General features: G+C 41.0%; 1 protein-coding gene and 1 long non-coding RNA gene across 5 annotated transcripts in view; one reads left to right on the forward strand and one right to left on the reverse strand.

Moving 5' to 3' along the window:
• Positions 1–319: 319 nt before the first annotated feature.
• MELK (maternal embryonic leucine zipper kinase) lies at positions 320–22,166 on the reverse strand. Its single transcript, XM_063179975.1, has 18 exons — positions 22,098–22,166; positions 21,684–21,954; positions 21,077–21,178; positions 20,713–20,798; positions 20,168–20,284; positions 19,510–19,653; positions 17,926–17,994; positions 16,745–16,837; positions 15,585–15,683; positions 12,622–12,690; positions 12,001–12,099; positions 10,912–10,998; positions 9,424–9,552; positions 5,855–6,080; positions 3,990–4,083; positions 3,388–3,556; positions 1,703–1,806; positions 320–602 (listed from the first exon to the last, which is right to left on the reverse strand). The coding sequence occupies exons 1-18, from the start codon at positions 22,164–22,166 to the stop codon at positions 425–427; spliced, it is 2,205 nt and encodes a 734-aa protein (XP_063036045.1). The 3' UTR covers positions 320–424.
• Positions 21,589–26,296, forward strand: part of LOC134431784 (uncharacterized) — a 44,981-nt gene continuing 40,273 nt past the window's right edge. For 3 of the 4 annotated variants that reach the window (XR_010031096.1, XR_010031093.1, XR_010031094.1), the window contains exon 1: positions 21,589–21,938. This is a non-coding gene — a long non-coding RNA (uncharacterized LOC134431784). The remainder of the gene's footprint in view (positions 21,939–26,296) is intronic. The other variant, XR_010031095.1, reaches the window with a different exon arrangement.

The following is a 26,296-nucleotide window of genomic DNA, read 5'->3' on the forward strand; positions in this document are numbered from 1 at the left end:
CACTGAGCATATAGTGTAACTCTGGGAACCACAGCTGTGACTTAGTTAATGATCTCAATAAATCCTACTTAAGCAGAGACAGGAAGAGAATTATGCAAATGACTATTACTGTGCACCATGCACTTGATAACTGAAGACATCCCATTATAAGCTTCAGCACATAAAATGAGTACTTTTTAAATCCAGATATGTGAAAAGTGTGTAAGCAAAGGAACAGCTTACAGAATTTTGCTTCTGAAAAGTTGCAGTTGCAGAACATTTATTATAAACCTAATAGTAAAGGAAGCATACAAAAGGAATATGTACAAGGAGGGATGGTTAAAAACCCAAGACGACATATTTTTCACATATAGCTGTGACTGTAAGAAAGAATTACTTGTCTGAAAAGACCTTTCTAAAACATCGTGATAAAAGACTCTGCCACTCACACTTGGCAGCTAGATAAGATGTCTTCTATCAGCCTCTTGTAGACCCAGGCATCACCTTTAAGCCGTTGTCGCCGGATACCTACGGCTTCAGGCTTAGTGAGCTGACATACTTCTAACTCAAACTCCATAGTTACTTTACCAAAATCTGACCGTGTTTGACATTTCAGGGAATAACTGCAAAACAGAAGAAAAAACAGAATAATTGTAGACCCATTTCATTTTTGTTTTGCAATGCTATTTTAAATCAGTAGAAACACTTTAAATAAAATACCCCATTGCTGTTCAGAATATTGTGAAACAATCCACAATTTAGTCACCTGAGAGCTTTGTAAATCCTGGAGTTTCAGGGCACCATATTTATTATTATGCCCTAGGACCAATGGAGCATCAATGCCCCACACTGCCACAAGAACCCCTGCTAGCCAACGGCCCCTCTCCTCAGAGCTGGAGCAATGGAAAGTTCCCATGTTTTTCCTAGACAAGAACACTCTGTTGGCTGCAGCTCAGCTGGTGTGAAAATAGGAAAAACTGAATGCAGAGTTTGAGCTATTACAATGGAGGCAGGTGCTGCTGTCCAATCCAGCATTCTTCCATATTATGAGTTTGGAAATGCATAAGAGGATTCATGTATACCCTGATGTTCTACCAATACCCAACACTGAAATACTCAACAACTTGAGGAAATACATATTGAAAAGCTGGCACAATGGTTATTTCATGCATTGGGAACTCAGGAAATAGTCTTTCAGTTTGATCAAAAGTAAGAACCAATCTAAGCAATCAGTAGCTTAGTGTAGCTAGTAAACAGTACAAATTCAAATAATCCACAAAAAGCTGTGTGGCTTCTGCACACATTTTAAAATGTACTGACCTCTTCCCTAAAGGCTAATGTCTTTTAATTGCCCAGACTGAGAGTTAAAAGGTATCTACACCATTTTCCAAAATTGTCCCATTTGTTCATTGACTGTACCTAAACCAACTTTTGGTATTTAAAATTTCACATGAGATGGCTGATGTGATTTTTTTCCTAAGCATTACCCTGCTACTATTGGTTTATACCTGTTGGTAAAAGAACTTTGCTAGAAGACACTTGACATAGTTTTGCACTGTTTGGGCATGTTTTATTGCACATATATTTAGTGCTTTGTACACTTTCTATAAAGATTATTTTACAATAGGGTCAAGAAACTAAGTTTAAATACTTTGTTTTTTAAGGACTGGACTAGCAACCATTTAGACAAATACAAGTTGAACTAATCATATGTTACACTTACCCCTTCTGAACATATTCCACATGCTTCTTTGAAAGAACAGTGATTATTTCATTCAACAATTCGTCTGGATTCAGCAGATGAGTGGTGGTAATGTTACAGTGTGCCTAAAAGTAACATTAAGAGTAACATTGGCTTGTTGAAACAAGGAATAAAATATGAAAATCTCTCTCCTAAAACTGAAGACATTGCAAAAAATTTTCACTAAGGAAATTTCAGATCAGCTAACTATGGTGACAAACGCTTCAACATCCCAAAACTACCACCCTGCTGTATAGTCCAGAGCTGGGAAATGGCCAAAAGCTGAGACAGAGTTCTTCTGATAACAAGGAGCAGGCAATGCAGGCAATGCACTAGGCAATTTTTCATGTATAAAGAAAAGAGGTTACAACATGTCCTACTGAAGTCACAGAAGTGGTCAAGAGAAAATTAGACTAAAAAAAAGCTTGAAAAATTAACATAGGATGAGGATGCAAAGTCAGTTGAAGAGTGCTTCTTGTGGTCTTTATTTGGATTTAAATGTACACAACCCTCTGACATAACTGCTGTAACACTGTACTGTAGCCCAGCATCTCTCAACACGCCTCAGGAATTTTGCAAAGACTATGGACACGAGAAAGTGAGGCAGGAGACTAAAGGCATTTAGAGAAAGAATACAGCTTCCAGTTGCTCAGCTTCCTGGATTATTTGCACAGTCTAGACTCCTGTCTGATTGGCAGGTCAGGTTTGTAGCCCAATATCTTGTCCTGAATGTGCATGATTACAGATAGTTCTCAGTGTGTAGTAGGTATCCCAGCAGCCAGTCAGTTGAAGGGACACATCATTTGCTTCGACACAACTGCTCATACCTTGATAAACAACCTGCCCTCTTTCAGGGTAATTATGTTTTTCAAACATGTTGCCTAAAGATTCAAGTACAAATTTTTTCTTGTATAGCTTCTGAAGTATTAAGTTGCATTTGAACAATGTATACAGAATCACTAGGGTTGGAAGGGACCTCTGTAGATCATGCAATCCGAGCCCCTTGTCAGATCCCCTGAAGCAGGTTTCACAGGAATGTATCCAGGTGGGCTTAGAATGTCTCCAGAGAGGGAGATTCCATGACCACCCTGGGCAGCTTGTTTCAGGGCACTGCCACCCTCAATGAAAGAAACTCTTCCTTATTTTGAGGTTAAATATGAGGTTATTTTATGCCCCTCAATTCAGTACAGCCTGTTAACTGACTCTTGTTATTCACCCCTCTGTCACAACTGGCCATCAACCTGTGCATGCTTTGTGCCTTTTCACCAGCAGAAGGAGAAAAGGCTTTTAGTGAGCAATGTCTACACAAATAACATGATTAAAAACTAGCCAGTAGTTCTCCTTTCAAACCATGCTGCTTCCTTCACATTTGGTTTAGATGGGCTATAAGCAGCAAGAGCCAAACTCCTCCCTGGATCTGCTGCCTCAACCCCAGACGAACTGAACGTGGTAACTGGGGCACTGTTGTGTTATCAGCAATACTGTACGAGCACTTTACTGTAGAATTCAGGCAAGACAGGTCACAGAAGCTTTCACTAAACCGTTTCTGAAGCTACTGGATGTTTTCAATCATAATTATTGTAAGATAACAATTAATACGTAACTAATATAATTACTTAATATTATAATAATACTTGCTTTATGTAAGACCTTTGCAGCAACCATACCTTAAGTTTCCTTGGACAATCTCTAGTGCATCGTTTCTTCTTGCTTGGTGTAAGCATCGTGATCACTTTATCAAGGCCTCTTTCAAGACTTCCAAATATTTTAGCTTTTCTCTTCTTTTGGCTGCTATCCACATGTGCAAGGTTGAGATCTAATTCCACTGACTGACACCTGTTACATGAACAAATTAATCTGTTATTTTTCCCTCAGTCTTAAAAACCTATTATTTCAAAGATGTCACTAAAACATTACCACACATGACAACACAAAGAAAATGAAATCAAATGCAATGTAATATAGGAGTTTCTATTTGAAAGTCTGTTGAAGTTTAAACCCAGAGATCTATCTAGAAATTGCAGTTCTTTGGAGACCTGGAATAAGAAGGCACCTATGTTATAGAAAATAGATTATATTGAGTTATGTAGTATTAAAATTTTTCTCGACCTTCATTATTTTCTGTGATTGTAAACAGAGGTTTTAGGAAGGTTTTTACTGAAAGAGTAGGAACAGCAGCTTGCTGTTGTAACAGGGCTTCCCAGGCAGCACATGGATTAAGGTAGTCCTGCTCCAAATCAGGAACGTACACAAACAGCAGGACACTTACCTTCTTTCAGGAAGAATCTCATCCACTGTCAATTCATCTGCAATTGTTGGGGTAGCAGGTTTCTTAATTGGGGTGACTGCAGTGAACTGACTCTCTGAAAAAAAATGTCCAAGCCAAAACAGATATGTCTTTGTGTAAAAGGATCTTCTCTTCTTCACTGAAGATTTCTCATTATTAATAATTCTAACAGTTCTAACAGTTCTCTATAATTCTGTAGTTCTAACAACAGACCTTCTTTTCTATCTCAGGTCTATATTTTGGGTATTATAAAATATGTTCTTAATACTACCTCTACTCTTCAAATTAAAACTATCACTGATTTCCCCAGGGCTCTACAAGTCAAACCTTAGGAGTAACCATTGCAGTTCAGTATTAGAAATTTGAGGACTAGAATTGCTTTCTTGCTCTGCTGCAAGTCCATGAATAAATATGGAGCAATCTGCTGCACTGACTAGTTGTGTTCTTCAGTAATCCGTCTGCCTTATATGAGGGGTGTAAGTTTATATAGTCATAATATACAATAGCATATTATGTAGTAGAAAAATAATATAAAAACAGTATAAAATACATTGTTTAATATACAGTGTACATGCCACACAATGATCTAAAAAGTCAGTGTCTGCAGAGCGTGGTTTTAAAGGCGCAGGAGAAAACACTAAGTGAAACAGTCAGCAAATTAGTTGTCACAAGTAAACCCAACTTCAATGTTCAAATTTTCAGCTCTCTACAGAATTGCACCCAGCTCCAGACAAACAACCTCAACATTTCCAGTGGATTCTTCCACTTTTCTATTTCCTGAATCAAAGATCTTTCAACGCAGCAAAGAATTAGCTTTCTTTGTTTAATCCTCAGAAATGTCACTAAATAAATGAGCTAGAAGTGTTTTTACATTTCCCATTTTGGGTAGTATCTCTTTGATTTTTAGACATACACAGATGTCAGACATTTCAAGTTATGTACAATCTTAAGACAAACTCATAAACTAGTTTTTGTATTGCTATTCTTTATGAATGATCTCATTAAATAGCAGTATATTCAAAATCCCTTATTCCTCAAATCCTGCAAAAACTTACTGTTCCTGAACAATGCTTCTTAGCACCTGAAATGAAAGAGTCTCCTATTGCAAGGAGCCTTTGGCATTTGAAGGACAGAGTTAGCATTTACAGAATCAACACCAAAACTTTAATGATAATCATTGAACTAAATGGTAATGAACATATGGGATATGTACATAACTAGACAGGCTGATGACAGAAAATTCTGGTAACTCAGAAAAGCTGACATAATTTATACAGATTTCTGTGGTCAATTGCATAGCTGCAAGACCTACATGTTGTTAACAGAAACATTTTCACCGCTATACTGGATGGCCCCTATGAAAATACTGATATGCAACCATAAGAAATTCAAAACCTATATTCCTCTTAGAACCAGCAATTAAAGCAGTATGCTTTAATTTTTAAAAGTATGCTTTTATTTTCATTCAAGGTAATCACAAAGGAAAAACAGTGTTGAGGAAACTGCAATCTCAATTTTCATGGAAAAGTGGAACTAGGAGCAAGACTTAACATCACAATGCTTGGCTCCTTGTTTGGGTATACCAAAAGGGGCTCACAGATAATTGTGAGCAGCAATACAAGTAACATGCCCTGATGGATGGTTAAAACTAATGCAGCACCCTACCAGATGTACTGGTAGGGTGCTGCATTAGTTTTAGAAGAAACTGGGTGGTACATAGGGAAAAAAAAATTTAAGTGCTCCAGAATAGATGTATTGGGTGAAGAAATATTGTGCTTATATTTGAGTTTCAGTAATTCCCAAGCAACATATATGTTCTAAGCTTTCATTAGTTACATTCTACATACCTTTGAAAGCAGCTGCCTTAAGGGGAACAGCTTGTACCTGTGTCTCAATCTGACTCTTTGCAAGAGGAGTCTTAGGAGTAGGAAGTACAAAGGGCATTTCATTTCTTAAAGCTGACACTGTCTCAACATTCTCTTTGTTTTTATGCTTCTTTGATGGCACTTTTCTTGTCACTGGAGTTGACAGTGTGAATTCCGTATCCTCCAGTTGGGCATCAGGCCTCGAATGCTACAAGAGATGTAACAAACAGAAAAAAGCCATTCTTGCTGTATTCTGATCACATTCAGGAACATTACAGACATGAAAATTCTGAAGCAGGGTAAAAATATCATACAATGATTGACTATAGAGCAATAGTTAAAAACTCCTCAATACTTCTGATTCCCTCTACAACTCGCTCATGAGGTTTGCAAGTCATTTGCTGCTTTTTTACCAGCTCTTCTAAATTCTTTAGCTCGCACATTTAAGGCTACTCCTCACCAGCTCATCTAAGCACAGCTAGGAACTTCCCTTTGGCTTAATTGTAAAATTTTAATTGCTTCATTTGATTTTCTTGTCCAATATAGAGAGGCTGCACTTCTTCAGAGACTTGTCCAGCTCTAGCCTAGGTCTGAGACCTTGTTTGTTGCACCTTATTTTTTTCCTGTTGGCTTTAAAAACCATCATTTACTCATTTTCTAGATGATCAAAGCTCAAGTTTTAGTCAAATTACCTATAGCTAGAAGAAGGCACAATGTATGTTAGATATATATTTAAAACACTTCTTTCCTCCAATTGTAACTCCACTAGACTAGATTCTACCAAACATTTACATATCCAGTAATTTTTATGTATAATGAAAAGAAGAACTTTTGGATTAAGAACACCATATCTAACACCTGCTGCATTCCATGAGTATTTATGTCAAATTTTTCTAATGGAGATTCTTCAAACAGTGAAGCTGTATGTGTAAATTCCATGAATGCAAATGCCCATAGCACTTCACTGCACTCTGGCAGATCTTCACAGTTTTTTCAGACTGGAAAGAAATATTCAGTTGAGCTTCGACTGCACACTTAAAAGTAAGATTTCATCAGAAAAGACTGCCATTATAGTCTAAATATAATTTATTTCTAAGTTCCTAATAATGAAAGTTCCCATGATGGTGACCTAGGTTTTATATGACTTTAATGTTGTTGTAGATTTGTCATTTGTATCAAAAGCAGATGTGAAACTCTTCGCAAAGCACCATTGACAAATCATCTTTCTTGATGAGTCATGAAGAGAAGCAACTCACAAAAATAGCTGCGTTTGAATTCAAGGCTTGGACCAAAACCTCCTTTTACCAAAAGTCCTAGTAATAATTTGGAAAGAATCCAAGAGAAGAATGAAGTAACATTTAAAAGGGGCAGGATAAAGGTAAACACATACATCCAAAACATATGACTGCTGAATCCACAACACTAACTGGAATTAGCATTTGGAGCCCTTCATCTGATGGCTAGCTCTGCTCTTCCCAAAAATTGTCAGTTATTAAACCAAGGGATTTGTAACTTCAGCCAAGGTTGCAAACCTTCATGGTTCACATCACATACAAGCAGGTATATATCAAAGCATCCTTAGTCTCTAAGACCTTTTTGCTACTTACAGGAAACTCTTCCCAAGGACTTACTTCATACCACTACAGCAAAACTCTACAGAGTCATTTTAAATTGTCAGTCTTTGGCTGAAATGGACACTATTATAAAAAGCTGGAATGGATGACATTTTAGTAACTTATGTTCTGCTGGTAGGTAACTTTCTGTTGTCCCATGATAAAGGATATCACAATGAGCAGACCTCTCATTACTACTGGAATAGAGAGCTGTCTGATAAGCTCTAGAGCTTGTATGATACTTTACACAAAAGCCCTTACCAGAGGGTTGCTAGCCAGAAGAAGCTGATACTGTAGTTGAAATCACATTCTGTTAAACATGAATGCATGATTAGGATATCTCAGCTGCTGTGTTCTAGATGTAATCCATGGCACGGTGACTATTTTGCAATATGCTTCTATATCAAACATCTTGAAGTTGAGCAGCATTATGTACAAGCTTGTGCCACCAAATTCAGAAATGGCTAAGTAAAACTTCTGTTTGCCCTGTTGTCTTTGCATTAGAGTGGGTCCAGCTAGAGAGCTTTGCTAGCTGGGTGTTCCAACAAATTAAGTTGATATTCACCCAGAAGCTACACACAGGCAAGTTAAATGTGTTCTGAGCACTGCAGGAGGACTAAGAGATTGCTGTACTGTGTAGGCATGAATTTCACCATCATCTGGGAAGGCATAATGCATATGTTAATTAGTAGCATTTGCCAATTTACCTTGGACATCACTAGAGATGAAGTAGCTTAACAGTTGAGAAAAACTGAACTTAGTGAACCTCTGCCTTAATCATCAAGAGTGTAGAAGGCTAAGCCACGACCATGATCACAGAAATCACATTCTGTATAATCAGGAACACTTACGATTCATTATCTCTTATGCAGCTCTAGTAGTCCTAGAATTCTCATACCAAAAAAGCTGTATAGGTGAACTGAAATGATTTACACACAACTGAATCAGATACATAAGGTATTTATTCTGAGTGCTTACCTCTAACACACAAAGCAGCACACTCAGACCATTTCACAGATGTTTTGTCTCAAGGGGAAACAGCTTATACAAGTCTGCAACTCCACTGAATGCTTTGGAATTTGTCAAACAGACTAATATCGCTGATGTCACATATATTTGCATATTATATACAATATTACAAGGGGTTTAGAAACTCTAGCCATGTTCTGAAAGGCCCTATCAGTGCCAAACTATAGGAATAGAAATTTGCCTAGGAAAAACAAAACTACTTCAGAATCTCAATCATCAGAAAAACAGCAGCAACACATTTCCTTTACTCAAAGTAAACAACTTCCTCTCTAGGATTATGTTCTCAAGTGAAACAGATGAGAAAGGGATGACTCCCTCTAATTTAATCACCAGTTCCCATAGTGCTTTTGTCATCTCAGAGAACACTCCCCAGGAGACACATCATGAGGTATCAAAAGATTTTCCCTACCAAATGCAGCCCTTAAGGTAGCAAAAAACAGAGACAGAGTGCAGTTACTCATCACAGAACAAGATCTGGAATTATCCAGGCCACAAAAGAGGGGATTTGAGCCCATTAACAAGGAGGGATTCTTTGCAACACCTGATGCATCAAATCCTCATAGATGGCTATTCCAGTGAAGTCAATCCAGAGAAGCAGCCTAGCATGCTAAATCATGTTAATGAGACCGCTGAACTCTTTAATGCCCAAGACTTTGCCTGTGTGCTTCACAGAATATTCTGAGTTAGAAGGGACCCTCAAAGATCATCAAATCCAACTCTTAAGTGAATGGGCGGTACAAAATCAAAATCCCTGTGGTGTTATTACCACCATGCTCTAACCAGTTGAGCTAAACTCAGGCTCATGCTCTCTTCCTGACGTTTAGAGCACCAGAATGTCTCTCCAGCAGAGCTTTGCCAATGCAGAGCAGGATTTTAAGCAAGATGCTGTCCTGCTGAACTCAAATTTACCTCAAGGACTGTCGACATCATGGTGCTGGCATGCTCTGGTAGACATGGAAACCTTAAACGAATACGCTTGCCACGAGCCTTCTTGGATAGAAGCAAGAGGTATGTTGCTGACATGTGGTCGTATTTCCACTGTGGGGTCAGGGAGAAAGAAAGAAAAAGTATTTTAATCTCCTGTTTAGAAACATTGCAAGTACAAGTCAAGCACAGCCTTTGAGTATTTCTATGTCTCTACAAGTTTTTCTACCTGACATGCAACCCTAATAACACATAACTGTAATTTCAGACTTCAAGTGATTTGCATTATGTGCCTGAAATCAAGAAAAAGGCACTATGTTGGTTGTTTGCAAGTTAGTTTGTAGTTCATGCAGTAGCATGGAAATGCTGGAGTGAAGATCAACTGAATTGAATGCAAAGCTAGTAATTCAGTTTACTTCAGCAAGAGTATAAATTTTTTGGAAGTAACTCCTGCTCATTCTTTTGTAACCGCCAACTTTTTGCATGATTTTCAGCAACTCTGTGTGCGTGAGGAACACAGACACCACACTTGATGGGCTTGCAGCATAATGTAGTTAGTTTGAATAAGTTATAAGGGATTATAAGTCTTCCAGGAAAGGACTATGTAAACATCATAAACTTATTTGGAAGGACTTTCCCCTCTGTAAAGAGGTTATTCTGATTATTTGCTATAACTAAAGAACAAAAAGTATCAACTCCACAAGTCTGTTGTAAGTATCACACACATTTAAAAAGTCTGTTTCTGCTACAGTTATGTGGAAAACCCAAGTATATTCAGAAACCCAAAACTATTGTCACTGCTAAGAAGTACAAAGAAGCAGAAAATTCAGTTTTAATGAAGAATTTTCAGATTCAGGTAAAAGCTGGAGTACACATCATGTTTTAAGTCTTTTCAACAGCCTGCAATGTTAGTGCTAACATTTGCACAATTCTTCCAGAAGTATTCAGTTCAACTTTTGTAATTTGTCACCAAAAATGATTAAACATACTCACTGTTTTTAGAAATCTGTGAATAGCAACTCAAAAAGCTCCGTATTTTTTAGACTGCTTGGGTGTTGTTGATATTTCTACTTTTTTTTCTTTTCCTACCCTTTATTGAACAATTTCAAAGCAAAGAGTTAACCCAGCAAATGGCATCTGTTGTTCAACTATAAATTTCTACAAGTCTATTCTGACTTTCAGAGATTCAGAAGGATTTTACCATTGTGGTAGGATATAGCAAAGAGTAAGATTTAGGGAACATGAAGATCACAATTAAAAGAGAAAAAGAAATAAATAAATTTGATCTTCCGGAGTAGCGGCTTGTAGTTATAAGCTACAGCCAGATTCCAGAGTTCTGCAGGGCCTCCTTAAATCTGAAACGCATGTAAAATATCATACTTTAGAATATATGAGTATTGATCTGATAACACAGTAAATTTATTTACTCTATTACTGTATTTAATTACTGTAAATCACTGACAAACTTCTTACCTCGTTTATTAATTGCAATATAGACTCCCTGCTCTGCTGATGAAACACAGAAAGCTCTGTTACACAGTCCTCATCAAGATGTCCCAGCTGCAACAACACAATGGATATTGAAATGTGAGGTTTTCAATTTACCCCCTAATCCATATCTGACAGTGACACTGTTGTGAAACCCACTGGCCTGAGTCAACAGTCAATGATGATTTTAGACCTTGTATTTCAAATGTTTAGTATCACAGCTAAACACTGTAGGAAACACACTGAAAAAATCATACAACTTCAACAACTTCACAGCCTCGATCCTCATAGGTGAGAGTTTATAAATTCAAATAAGCCACCCAAAAGCCAGTAAGATTTTTACTAGAATGGAAGGTATGCTTTCATCTGCCTATAAATATCCAAAGCTATGAGCCATGCCCATCTTTACCAGAGCCAGGTTGCACTGATGGTGTGAGCACAAAGTGTCTTTTTTTGGGGTAACAGTGGCATCTAGTGGCATTGGCTGTCAACATGCAGGAACTTGGAACGTTCTGCTGACAGCCAGATTATTTTGGTTCTTTTCCTCTTTTCCATACTGTGTTCATCTCTCACATAATTAAAACAAGTGACAGAGAGACAGGATGAATATTCTTTCAATGAAATTTTAAATTTTCCAATTAAAAATTGGAAAATTTAAAATTTCCTTTGTTTTCATTGGAATTTTTGAAAATTCCAATTTTCATTGAGGACTACATAAAAGATAAACTATTACCACATCTAGCATGACCTTCTGAGTATTTGTGTTTTACACATTAAAGAAAGTACTGATCAAGCAGCCTAGGGAAGGAGCTGGTCATTCATATGTGGAAGGACTTCACTCAGTTATTCTGCATATTCAGCTAAAGAATATAAGGAAAACACATTTGAAATTTCTCCTCAAGAGAAATCAAAACCAAGTAAAAATATGTTGACAGCTGAAAGAATCAGAAAAGAACCACAACCATCTCAAAGCTCAGTTTGTAACAATTTCATATACCATGCACTGTGAGGATGGTAGTAAGCCAGCAAATATTACATGAAATGCTTTAGTATCTATCTGACCAAAGTACTTACTGGGTATTTACTTTGCCACTGAACAGCATCAGAAAAACCTTGCATGAGCCAAGGATGACTTAACAAGTGTTGGACTGTAATTCGCTTCTTTGGGTCGACCTGGTGTGCCATAAAAATCAAAGTGATACTTAAATTGTGGAGAAAAAGTGAAGAAACAATTTATCTTCCACTCAGAATGTTAGGGTGATTAGGGACAAAACCAGAAACGAGTACTTTTTCAGAGCTTCACAAAAGGAGGCTCACACTCAAAGATCTTAGCTGTGAAGAGCAGTTATGGGAGCCTCCCAGGGGATATGCAGCATTGGCTTTATTCCTTAGGTGTAGTCCAAACATGTGTTTGGGCTACAAAACAATTCTCGTTTTTATAGCACACAATGAAAAACCAAATGCATGCTGTTTGAAGACTCTTAAATCATGTAAACTTTGCTAATTATTTTTGAAATCAAACATTTTTCCCAAAGATTTTTTTGCCAAAGGCAATCATAATGTTTTCTTTAAAAATTGTAAGAATTAAACTTTTTATTTAAACACAGAATATTTTTAAATATTTCATTGATGTAATGTTTTGAACCAATTACATAGTACTTTATACATCTATTGAACAGAAACAATAACCTTTACCTGCAGCATTTGGTCAAGGAGGAGTGTACTGCTAGGAGAGAGCCACTTTGGAGTACTGTATTTTCCTCTCTGCAAAAAAATAAGAGGATTTAGAACTAACACTGAACCTCAAAAGGAACTACTAAATTACTTGGACAATAGTGACATCTGTACTTTGTAAAAAATAGAACAGCAGGAAGATGTGAACTTTGTTTAAAGAAGGACTTGCATAAATGTCATGGCAGTACTAAAACCCAGCAGCATTAGTAAGGAAAATGCTTGAATCACCAGCTGCAGTTTTTGTCCACTCTGCTTGTGTGACACTTCCATTTCCACCCACTTTTGCAGTTAACCTGCTCCTTTCTCCATTGCCTTGGTTCATGCTATCAACTTCATACTGAAGTTCTAGAAGTGCAAACATCCTGGATTATGAATGACTGATATTAGCACTTTGCAATGTGAAGATTCCCTGAAATCACTACTTTTCAGACACTTTAATTACACCATCCTCAGTATTAGGATATTCTTTTTTGAATAGGTTACATCTAATGCTAAACTTTCAATCTCATATAGCAGACAGGAGAAAGGTTACAGATCTAGCAAGTGAGATTTTTTTCAAGATAATAATTTACAGTTGTTTTTCTTTAATTTTTGATTAGAAGAAAATTGAAAAAACAACTCCCAGAAGTGAGGCATAACAGTAGCTGGAAACCAAACCAAATTCACCACCAAGAATAATTTCTGAATGAAGACGGAGATAAAAAGAAAATCAATACAAAGTCATTATCAAGTAACATAACTATCATTTTGTAATGGCATTTTTCTTTCTATGGACAAATGCCTTAATAACAAAACAGTTGGTACCATATGCAGCCACATTTCTAAGTACAGCATGTATTGTGTTGACAGATTAACAACTTTCAGTTACATCTTTACAGACACTACTAGTAAGTTATTTAGTAATAGTTTTGTAGGCTGCCTTATAACATAGCTTTACTATGAAACTAAGTAACACAGTTAATCTACATTTTGGCTTTAGTATAATGGTACAGAACACCAACATAACAAAGAGCAATTCTGATATGTTGTACTGTGGGTAATACTGGATAGTAAACAGGTTATGACATCTGCCAAGCACATAAGGTCATACCAGAAGTAATTCCTTTTTTATAGTAGTTATGCCACAGCTTATTTTTTCAGTCAAAAAGTCAAGCCACTGATTTAAAAATGAAGAGTACATTCCAGGAAATAAACGCTGCATGTAAGGCATATGATTTTATTTAAATTCAAGCAGCAGATTTGACTTGGAGCAACAGGTTTGAGATTACAATAAATTTCAGGATTTAAAATGTGTGAAACTAATTCCGTAATAGTGGGTGTCCTCATTTGAAACAATTTTCAATTCACAACCACATAAAATGAAACAATTTCAGAGTGGAAATAGCAAGTATGCATCTTAACATGATTAGTTTTTGACTGCTCCCAGACCAAGCTTTGAAACCTCATTTGCTGTTTCAGTTCACTTCAGCTCATTCCACTGCCAGACACCGTGTTGCTCCAAACAACTCAGTTCATAGTTCCTGTCCAGTCTTGACTATGGTAACTACACAGAATAATTTTTGATACTCTTAATTAAGATCTCCATTTCACATCTGAGTTCTCAGCTCAGTGAATGCCTTAAGCAGTTGGAACATTTACCAGGCTCTGCATTGTGGTGTAATGAGCACCATAAAGGGTTTTGTCATCCTATGACAGCATGCTTATAAGGGGACATGTTCTCAATGTGCTCTGACCTTTAGGGTAGACAACACAGTTCACATCACAAGCAGAGAGGGAAAAGCAGCTCAACAACCCTGTTACTTAATGGCAATTTCACTGAGAAACCAAGTGCTTGCTAGCATTATTTGGACAAGACTCCTAATCACATGGTTTAGTTCAGGTAGTCTTGCAAAGAGCGGGGAGTTGGACTTAATGATCCTTTTTGCTCTCTTCCAACTCAAGATATTCTATTACTATATGAGTTGGGAAGTCATGTAAAATACTGGCATCTCATCTGAACACTAGCACCTTTACACAATCCCTTTGTATTAGATAGTGTTTGCTTTTTTTTCCTTTTTTTTTATTTTTTAACATTCTCTTCGATAACTCAAACTAAGCTTCCTTGTAAAGGTACTTCCTTCTGTCAAGGTACTCAAGTGTACTCCAATTCCAGATTAAAAATCCACTCTCTGTTGAAATAATCAGGTGCTTCATAGAGCTCAGACTGTTATGCATCCTGAAAACATTTCCTGTGCAAACCAGCATCAGTTGCCCCCTGCCAAAGTAGTCCTTGAATACTCTCAAGAAGGGTTTTTTGTCTTTTTAAAGACATATCAGACTCTTGGTGAGAGGAGAATGAAGTAGAGGAATACAAAGCCATTACTACACACTGCTCTTCATCATCCAACTGAGACCAAGCTTCATTAACACAGATTTTTATGCCAGCTCAGAAGTGGCTGGCAGAGATGCATATGTGATGAGGAACAACAGCTGTTTAGCCACATCAAGAGGAGTTTAGAGGGAAAGAATCAATGTCTTAATCGTACCACTTACTATTTATTGAACTCCTTTTGGAAGAGGAAAGTATAATAGCAGATGCAGAATCCCGCTTTTCCTACACATGAGAGTGGCTGACATTCAAGAAGAGTATTTTTCAGTAATTTTTAGGGAGAAGATGGATAAACACTTAGATATAAAAGTCCAGCTCACTAGCAAGAAAATGCATTTCCTGAAACTCATTTTTCTACTGTATCATTGGACCAAGCTAGAGTACTGTACAGGCTGAGGGAAAACAGAAACAAATCCACAAAATACTGATCAAAAGAGAAGCAAAATATAACAAAATTCAGCAGATAAGCTTTTTTTGCTCAAATCAGAAAGTAAAAATTTCCCATAATGCTTAGTGATTCCTGTTCCTCATGTATTCTAGTGTCATCCACACATACCATGATCTTCCTGTAGACAGCCATGACATTATCATCATCAAAGGGGAGAAAGCCACACAGCAGAGCATACAGCAGTACTCCCATACTCCAAATATCTGCCTGAAAAATAAAAGTGAGAGTTCACAAACCTCATCTGCTTAAAATGGCTTAGAGACTGATCACATTGTCTCCTTTTGGCAAAGCCCACACGAAACCTGTGGAAAGTAGGTTCCTTAACTCTGGACAGAACTTGTGGAAGCACACAATTTTCAATTCACTGAAACCAGAGCACTAGTAAAACCAGTACCCTTGTTCTTAGGTCACCAAATTGCTGCATTACCTTCAATGTACAAGGAATTCAGTGACAAAAAGGAAATCAAACTCATCTGAAGGGATTTTGTACTCAAAAGTGCTTGTGATTATGACAGCTGTCAGTACAGTAACAATTGTCTTTAAAGTCACACTGTTTCTTTTCTGTATAGACATGACAAGGTCTACATGCCTCATACTCAACTCTCACTTCAGTCATAAAGATCAAGGAGGTTTGAGAAGCCACAACTTTGTGAAAAACTAAAAGAAAGCAAGACTTAGAGGTCAGGGACAGTAATGCAAAGGAGGTAAAGGAAAAAAGACTGACTCCATCCAACAGCACAGACGGTAAGAAAGTTTGAGAAGATGATTGAAATTGCAGCATTTTGAATGGATTGACAAGGGCACGTAGCAGACCCTAATGTTCTAGACATGGAATCAAAGCTGAATAAATGCTACAGTTTTTGTTGTCTTTAATTTTACTACACTGCACAGTAAAAAGAGCAAGTTTTCATAGAAGATTTCAAAGGCAAAGTACACAAGATACTGAGACTGCATAGAATTTGCAACAAGACTTGGAAAATTAACAGAACAAATTGCTGTTTGAAATAATGTGGTAGAAGACAGTTATTTTTTGTAGAGCAGCACCTGGGAACAGTGAAGGATTAGTCAGAGATGAAGAAGCCAGGTGCATAACCTTTGGTCAGCAGCTATTCCAGGCTGTGAGTGCTCTCAGTCACACAGCTTTTGAGGGCCACTGAGGCAACATGCCAGTGAAGAAAGACACCAGGGGAGTTGATCTGAATCTCACCAGCTTTAAATACATGGTGCGCATGGAAAAAACCACCCTAACCTACAATTTTATCACCTACCTCTGAGCCAATGTATGCTTTGCCCTGAATCAGCTCTGGTGCTGCATAGGCTGGGCTTCCACAGCAGGTGTTCAGATGGTAATCAAGGCCACCCTAGAATAAGACAAAACTGATGACAAAGAAGCATTGCTATAGCGCAAATGGCGTCTTCTAGCAACAACATATTAAAGGCCTTAGAAACTTCATTTTCTAATGCTCTCTATATATAGTCACCTAACATTTTGCTTTGGTATAATTAATATATGGCTTAACCAGGCAAAAACTGTCCAAGACCAGAAGACTCCTATAAATGTTGAGACCCCAAGCTGCCCCTTCATATGTTCTCCCAGCAGCCTTTCTGCAGCTCCTCCTGTGACAGGGATTCCTCCCTTTGTGACCAGAAAGAAAGCAGATGAATTTGGGAATTAGCAATCCAGGACCTACTGGGCAGGAGGCTGGTTGGATATTTATACCAATATTTAAGGCAATAACTTCATGAAGAGCCACTAAAATGCTTCCTTATTAAAAACGTATTATTTCTTAGCCTGGGCTTTGTTTTAAGCAGATCAGAGTGAGATGACATTGTATCACCAAGATTGTGGTCCAATACTCCTGATTTCCTGCAAGGTGCTTTAACTTGACTCAGATAAAGCAATCTGTGGACTTTGGATATGTAAGATCTTATTTCCATTAAATTCCTTCTTCCCAGCGCCCATCTCATATGTGAAGATGACCAACAGAACAACAACACAGAAACGAATTTTAAACTTGATAAACAACTCAGTACCACCACGTAGATCCAGAGGCTTTGTAAAGGTAAGAGGAATCTATTTGATTTGATCCACAATCTCCACACACAGACAAATCCTATGAAAATGACATCTGCTATTGAAACTTATTGGGGGCAAATGGACACCAACATAAGCTTTACAGTGCAGGCCTTTGTGGGAGTAGATACTCTACACACAAGGCAATATGTGCCTTATATTGGGATGAAAGACAAAGTGCAGGAGGAGAAAAACTGATATTCTCTGCACAAAAACTGTTTCACACTGATAAGGCCCTACCAAGCAATTAGCAGTGGGACAACTACACCAAATTCAGGGCAAGGCTCTGCACTGCACCCTGAAGGTATGCCGGCAATTTTTATGTGCAAGCTGTAACTAATTAAGCTCTGCTATGATAGCAACTGACACCCTTACCTTTGGTTTTGCACAAAGTCCAAAGTCTATCAGCTTCAGGTTATGTTCCCCGTCAATCAGCAAATTTTCCTAGTAAAAGAGAAAGTGGTAATGAATTCTTACATAATGCCAGGTATCCAAGAAACCACATTTTTGTTCACCTTATTTCTTCTTGCCATTACCAGCCCTAATTTACCTGAAGCTCTCCTCTGGAGATTTTGGTCTGTTACTAATGAATATATCCTATATTACAGACATGGAATACAAGCTCCTACCTGCTCAGAGAGGCCTAGGGGGCTGCTACACAGAAAGCAAAAACTGCGAGGCAGCAGCCTGCCCTGGCAGAAAATGCAGCCAGTGATATCACAGATGGTGTGAAAAGAAGCAGAGCTGGCAAAATGGGGAAAGCCTCTTGCCCTCTGTTCACCACACTGAGAACAGCACATTCAGTTTCTGCCCACCATCTAGCACAGGAAAGACAGCAAACTGAGGTCTACTCTGTGGATGGAAACCAGCCTGTCCAAGGTCCTGGAGCACTTTTTCCATGAGGACACTGAGGGAGTGATGGTTTTTCAGCCTGTAGGTGACAAAGCTTCAGTGGAGACCACTTGGCAGCCTTTTCATTCCTACAAAGGGGGCATAAAGACAGCACCAGCCCCTCCAGAGAAGCGGAAGGTGGGATGATGGCAGTCAACAAGCTTCAGGAGACATTCAGACTGTACTAAAAAAACTTTTTTCTCATAAAAAAGGAAGTGAAGAGCCTAACAGGTTTCCCAGCAAATTATGGCGCCTCATCCTAGGTAAAGGTCCGAGATGTGCCTGGATGAAGAAGTTTGGTCTGACACTATTTTAAACAGGAGATAAAAGCAGAAGCCACTAGAAGTCAATTCCCAACCAAGTTATCTCACAATCCTATGAATCCATCAGGTCTGCAGCTACAATCCAAATCTTTCCAAGAGGGACACACAAGGCTTTGCTTGGAGAGAAGCTCTTTGGAGACGAGGATTTCCTGAGCTGCCAAGTAAAACGCTTGTACCCAAAGAATTTGCTTTTCTCAGTTATCAGTGTCTCTGAACATGCAAACTTCTAACCCCTTCTAGGAGAAATAGTCTCAAGGCTTCCATTTCCTAAGCCCATGCTCAAATCTTGTGGTCACAGCAAAGCCACAGGATCAGTCTTGTGGCACATCCCTCCTCTGTCCTTACTTGTTTACAGTATGGGAGAAACATTTTCCTTTGAATGTCAGAACAGAACAGTTTGCACAATAGAGAGGAACCATAACAACTCTCCCTGGGTACATGCTGGAATAAAGGGGATAGCAAAAATGCCTAACCAACAGTCAAAATCAAATCTGTGTCTGCTCCACTCTCAACTGGAGTGCACTATTCTGTTCCTCTTCCAGAGGAAGATCCTTCCTCAGATACAGCTACATCCAGCTCAGTTGAGGAACAAAGCAATAAGTAGAAATAATGCTTTTCAGCAAATGTTAACTAAACAGCTCTAAGCACAGGAGAACAGAGAAGACAACTCACACCAGCTCCACTCAGAGAAATAAAAGTGGTGTTCATTATTATTTGTGCAAATTTGACTACTGTTCAGACTTACTGGTTTGAGATCTCTGTGGGCATATCCCTGACTATGCACATAAGCAATTGCTGAAACAATCTGACGAAAAAATATGCGAGCTTCCTCCTCAGAAAGGTGGTCCTTAGAAATTATGTAATCAAACAGCTCTCCTCCAGGACAGTACTGCATGAAAGCAAAGAAAAAAAATACATTTGGGATACAGTCATGAAATGTAAACATGAACAAGGGCACTGGACAGCAGGAAGGCACTCTTCTCTTTCTCTCTCTCTGCTTAATCCCAGCAGCACCCAGGCCAGTGTGCAACAGATCCAACAAGACCAAGAGCCCAACTCTTGCCTGATGATTCCCACAGCCATACCACACAACCAGCACAGGTGACAGAAACTGCCTAAGACATGACAATTCGGTGGCACTTCTCAGGTCCCACATATCCTGCTGGCGCTGTTTTTTGGAGTGTGAGGTGGGAATTAAAGTCAGTTTTTTTACTGCAAACAGTGAAGAGTGGCTTTTACAATGAGACAGAACACATTAGCAGCTTCATTTTTAAACTACAACACCTTGGACACACTCATCATTGAGATGATTTTCTAAGAATTGTTTCATTTGGACTCTACTACCATCTACTGCTACGACTAAACCCAGAGATTGTTGCCATAGCAGAAACACCATTCATTACCTCTAAAACCATGAATATTTTCTTGGGTGTCTCAATCACATGATACAACCGGCAAATGTGCTGGTGGCTCAAGTCCTTCATGGCATCGATTTCTAATTTAACACGAGGCAAGTCATCCTAAAAGATCACAACAGCAAGGTATGAAATTGCTAAGTAGTTTGATAGCCTGTACCTCAAAGTAAGCCTGCACATCAGAACTGCTCAAACTTAAACCAGCACCAGCTCTGTCACTGCTCACCTGCCCTCCTCACACACTGGTCAGTAAAACCCAAGGGGGCAGTTATACAATGCTACTAGTCTCAACAGCACTCCATTTGACTTGCAGTGGTTTATTTAGTTACTTAATATTTAAAGCTGTAACTGCCTCTGTTTTACAGCCAGGCAATATTGCCCTCTCCATATGAGGGCACAGGATTTGTGGTGCTAGTAGAATCCTTTCAAGTTTACAGCATCTACCACTATCCCACAGTGACAGGTTGCATGCGTGCTCCTGAGAGGTCCACAGGAACAGCACATTACCACCTCTGAAGTATCTTTTGCATTACCTGTAAAGCAAGCTTGTCCATGATTTTTATTGCAACTTTTTCACCAGTGAGACGATGTCGCGCAAGTTTTACTTTTGCAAACCCACCTGGAATTTGAAACAGAAATGTATAAAGCTCTGCATGGTGACCAGCTTTCTCACCCTGATCTCAGTCGCCCTGAAGCAAACATGATACATAGCATCATTGCTAGAGGAAGAAGCAATTGCTGCCACTACTTTCCAGTTACACTTCCACAATTGTGACCCGCAAAATACACCGAGAAACATGACCCGCAGACTCTGAAGTAGCAGTTACTCTCTCAGACAAACATCGAGGTGAGTGGACACATGACACACACTTGCTAGCATTCACAGACTGAGCCCACCTGTGCCGACTGTTCCGTGTAATTCATAGTACTTGAGAATTTCCTCATAGTCATCTCCGGCCATTCTGCGACCCGCAGGACGCGGGCAGCTCTCCTCAGCACCTGCAAGGGGAGACCGCAGATTGCGCTCATGCTTTCGGGCACAGGAACCGACTCACCAGCAGCCCCGGGGAAGGCTGAGCGGCTGCTGTTCCCACAGACCTGTCACGGCTCCCCGGCGACCCGAGTCGCAGCGGTCAGAAGACCCTCGAGTCCAACCCCGTTTCTTGGGGCGCTGCCGGCAGGAGCCGTCCCGAGTGTTCCTCCGTGCCGCGGCAGCGAGCCCACAGCGGAGCAGCCTGGAGAGTCCGTTACCGTTCAAATGTCCCGCTTCCGGCCGCCGGGATCGAAAAGCCAATCTCCGCGCGCCGCCAAACCGGAACGGGCGTGGAAGGCACGGTATACCGGGTGGGAGGGAGACTGGCGTGGGGGCTGCCGGCGTGGGAAGGTGTGTGTTGCCGGCCGGCCGGCCGGCTGGCTGGCTGGCTGCTAACGGGCGCAGTCTCAGCCGAGAGCAATCCCTACGGAGACAGAAAACAACATCTGCTTCTCGCAAGAAAGCGCGTACCCAGGAGCAGCGGTCGGGACTGGAGCGGGGTCCGCGCGGCAGGGGCTGGCCCCAGGCACAAGATGGCGGCCGAGGCCGTTGCTCCGAGGAGGGGGCATCTCCCGCCGCTCCCCGCGGGCTTTTCCATCAAAACCCCGGCCGGCCGTGGCTGCCGTTCCCAGCACCGCTCCTGGGTATCTTGGGGCTGGCCTGTCCGAGGCACGGTGTCTCTCCGGGCCGGAGCAGCGCGGGGCAGGTGGGAGTCTCCGTTGTGAGGTATATGTTTACATGACTGTTAATAGACAATATGTTCATTAATGCAGTATTGCAGCTTTGCTCTGTGCACGCGAAAAAACACAAGAAGTATGGCAAATGTGAGGGGATATGGGCAGCAAACATGGGGGAAAGTATGGTTGCAAGATCATCAACTTTTACCAAAATGTCCACAGCAGAACTGGACTGTGTGGCTCCCTCAGGATGCTGCACAGGCTCAGGGCCAGCCATACCTCCAGAGATGTGGCCTTGGCAGCTAGGTGCTAGTCCTCTGTCCCATCCTTGTGCTACCATGCAGAGCTACCAAACAGTCTGTGCGGAGCCTGGAATGCTCTCTTGAAGCGGGATGGCTGTTGCCAGCAAAGAGCCCACTGCTTGCTGAGGGCATAGGGTTCCATCTGCCAAGGCAAGGCTTGGACTGGGATGTTTGGCTGTGCAGGGAAAATGCCTGTGCCTCTCAGGGGGCAGGACTAGAGTGCCTTTTCTGTAGAAGTACCTGATCTTGTACTCTTGGGATAGCTTTTTGTCACTTGGGACAGGCCCTAGACACTGCAGATTTCCTCTAGGGACAGATCTTAGTTGAAGTAGTCTTTCCACTCTTCCTTCTCCTTGGCAAAGGCTCTATCCTTGGACTTTGGCACTAACAGGACTGAAACCCCTACCTGTCCCTGCCCACTGCGTGCTGTGGGCATGGGCTTCTAACAAGCGAGATGAAGGACTGGGTGAGCAGAAGGGGCTGTGCAGTGCAGCTGCCTGGCTCTCTGCCCCTGCACCTGTCACCTGCCCACTGAAGGCCAGAGAAGCTGTTTTTGCTGCCTGTTCTTCCTCAGAAGCAAGAGATGCCTGGTGCTCCCCTTCCTCAGGAGCTCTGGCCAAAGCTGGCTCGGAGGCTGTGGCACCCACTGGGGCAAAAAGTGCTCAGGTCACTAGCTGCCTCTCCTGCTACCTCTGTGACCATGCTGCTGAGACAGCTAGGCCTCCTCTGGGTAGCAGTGTGAGGGTCCTCATTGTTCACTGGGCCCAAGGAGTTGTCCCAGGTGCTGTAGCTGACATCATCTTCTGGTTTAGACAGACCTTGGTCTTTTTTGTCTTGCGACATGAGACAGAAATGAGACAGTTTTTTTTTTCATTGTCATCTCCCCTTTGAGAGAGCTCTTGGTTGTTGCTGCCTTCCCCTTGGGACAGGTCTTGGTCTTTCTCCTGTTCCGGTGGGGACATTGTATTTCCCATGGGAGACCTCTTTGTCATTGTCATTTTCCTACTAGGACATGCCTTTGTCAAAATGATCTTCATCTTGGGACATGTCTTCGTTGTCTTCCTGGTGGGTAAATTTTTTGTCATTGTCCTCTTCCCTTTTGGAGAGTTCTTTGTCTCTCCTGTATTTGCCTTGGGACATCTCTGTCATTCCCATCTTCCTCTTGGGACATGTCTTTGTCATTGTTGTATTCCCATTATGACAGCTCTTTATCACTGTATTTTTCTCACTGTGCCAACTCTTCATCTCCTGCGTTCACCTTGAGACAGATCTTTCTCATTGTTGTCTTGCCTTTCACCCAGTTCTTGGTCTCTTGTCTTCATTTTGGGACAGCTCTTTGTCCTTAATGTCTTCCCTTGGCAGAGCTTTTGCTATCCATCATCTTCCCATTCTTTCTCTTCCTCAGATAAGGTGGCATGATTGGAAAATTTGGTTCCAGAAGCTTTAGCACCCTCTGATGACTCATGATTTTTTCAAAATCCTGGAAAATGTGTCTGGCTTTCTTGAGCAGGGGCAGTCTGTGCTTTGCTGGGCCTCTCATCTTCACTTCCTGTGAAGGCTCTGTCTTGGACACAGTGCGCAGATCCTTTGCAGTCTTGTGGTGCAACAGCAGAGACCTGCTGCTGAGGTTGCATTAAATGATGCTGCTCTGTCCAGTGCCGTGTCCATGCATCTCTGCCCAGGGAAGCTGGTGTAGCCATGCTGTGTGCCCAGTCTCAGCATTCTGCTGTGTCTCTGGCTCCACATGTAGTTCATGTGAGGGATGTCATGCATAGGGGTCTGGTTCTTGTCCTTTGTACCTGCAACACAGGCTTCGTGGTGGTGTGGTGCAGCCCTCAAGCTCTGAACATCTGTGGCTGTACCCTGCTCACTGTGGATGCCCTGAGCAGTGGGAACAAGCGATAGGTGGCTGTTGCTGCTGTGGTGATGGCCATTCTCTTGCCCCTGGCAGAAGCAGTCAGCTTCTGGCTAGTGCTGTCAGAGGAGGCAGCTTGCAGGTACATTGGCCCCTTGTGTGTGCAGGACTGCTGCCGCCTGTATTGCTGGCGGATGGGCTGGCTCTTCCTGGTACAGACAGGGCAGTACCAGGCTGTTAATCTGAGAATGATTAAGGGAGGAATGTTGGAAACATGAAGTGACACCGTCCTTCAGCTGCTGGACCTGGAGCCAATCAACTCTTGCCACCTAGTCCCAGACACCCCTGCATCCATAACCCAGCTCCACATCACCAGTGCCCATAACTAGACCTGGACCTGACCAGTTCCAGTCACCCAGCCCTAGGTCCCTGCAGGGATTGAGAGACACCGACCATGCTGTGCAAGCAAAGACAGTTTATTACATTAGTCACCAGTATTTATGGTTCTCTAAGTTTCATACAAAATTTTCCATTCAGACCCCTTTGCCCCTGTTCCCTCAGTAAAACAGTCTTTTTGGTTATCAAGTCCCTGTTACATTCTTTTGCGCTAGCAATGTCCTTATTACATATTCTCTTGTCAGACTGATCAGAGTGACCAGACATGATGTCTTCACCTTTGTTCTTGTCTTGAGTTTATCTTTCCCACGACTTCCACTGTACCAGGGCCAAGAGGTTGGTGGTGCTACCCAGCTCATCTTCTGTGCCTGTCTAATCTTCCACAATCATTATTTGCTTTATTGAATTATTAATCAATCTCCGAACACATTGAATCAAGCATGGCAAGCATATCACTATAACTTACAGCATCCTTAACCCAAACATTCAAATTCTTGACCTTAATTCCAGTTATCCCCCAGTTTCTAAAAAGGCTGTTACACCATTCAGTTCTGTCTTCTGTTTCTAATTTGGCTACATTATCTTGTAAAGCTTTATTACTTGCATGAATAGATTGTGAATTATTAGAAAGATTCATACAACAGATTCCATCAAAATCTTTACATCCATGTCCATGTGCTAAAAGCAAAAAATCAACGGCAGCTTGACGCAGTGCCAGATTTTCCCCAGCCAGGTCCTGGCACCAAGCCAAGAGTGGGCTGTTCCCAGAAAGCAGCACAGTGTAGGATACAGCTGTATGCCTTAACCTCTATGGCATCGATGATTCAGCATCGAAGGCAGGGGGAAGAATGAGAGAGAGGTTTATTTAATAGGTTCCAAAGAGGCTTATTCTAGCAAGGATCCAGGGACAAAAGACCATGAGCCCTGGTTTGCAGGGACTTTTATACAGGGGAGGACCCAGGGGAGGGTACAAATTTTCAACCAATAGGGGAAGGATCAGGGAGGAGCAGCAGGCGAGGTTTAACACTCAAACCAATAGGGTAACACAGGGGTAGTGGAACAGTTTAAACAAACCAATAGGGCTTTGAATATTAGGTGTTTTCCAAGGGGATTTCCAGAGCTGGGGGCATGTACAAGGAGAGATTGACAACTGAGTAAGAGGAGGGACAGGGAACATTCCAAAACAAGGGGCAAGCCTTAGGGTAAGATTGACAACTAGGTGAGAGGGTGCAACTCAGACTAAACCAGCAATGCAGGGGGAAAGGAACCATTGGGGATAAAAACAAACCACTACAGCAGCTCGATTTTGCAGTGTAGCATGTCTGATTGAATTAACATCAGTTAACAATCCTGTTAAAGCAAGTGAAGTAGCATTAGATTGGTGTGCTAACCGGCAGCCTAGTCCGTTTAACAATCCCAGTGGCTTTCTGGACACTACTGGAACAAAGAAGGAGGCAGCCCAACACCATGTAAGAGACCAGAAGTCACTCTGACAAAAGTCAGAGGTTATTATTGCAGTCAGGGATAAACACATGAATACTGTGTTTCCCTCTCTGTGGAAATCCATGTTGTGAAATCATGGATGTGTTGGGTACTAACAGCGAGAGTCATCCTAGACTGCAGGGGCCTCCCTTAATATGTGACAGAATAGCAGCCCAAGCTCTGTCTCTGCAAGTAAAAACCGCTGTTACTGGTAATGATAATGGAGCATTATTAGAGCGAGAGATGTTGGTGGAAGTGTAATTACACCAGTCAGTTTCATTTCTGAATAGGGCTTGGCTCAAAGAAACATCCCGTGAGCTTGGGGATGGGAGTGCCAGTGGTTGCCATGGCAACGGGCTCTGGTTGCAGGCC

The sequence above is a fragment of the Melospiza melodia genome, chromosome Z (assembly GCF_035770615.1).
Source record: "Melospiza melodia melodia isolate bMelMel2 chromosome Z, bMelMel2.pri, whole genome shotgun sequence".
Taxonomy (NCBI): domain Eukaryota; kingdom Metazoa; phylum Chordata; class Aves; order Passeriformes; family Passerellidae; genus Melospiza; species Melospiza melodia.

What these genes read in the sequence shown, in the direction of transcription:
- MELK (XM_063179975.1), bottom strand. Translation starts at nt 22,166, where the DNA reads ATGGCTGGCCCTGAGCCTGTGCAGCATCCTGAGGGAGCCACACAGTCC. An exon ending in GTTCTGCTGTGGACATTTTG is followed by an intron (nt 21,955 to 22,097) that starts GTAAAAGTTGAT and finishes GTCTATTAACAG; the next exon opens with TCATGTAAACATATACCTCA. An exon ending in AGTGGCAAAGTAAATACCCA is followed by an intron (nt 10,999 to 12,000) that starts GTAAGTACTTTG and finishes GTGTTGTTGCAG; the next exon opens with CTGGGACATCTTGATGAGGA.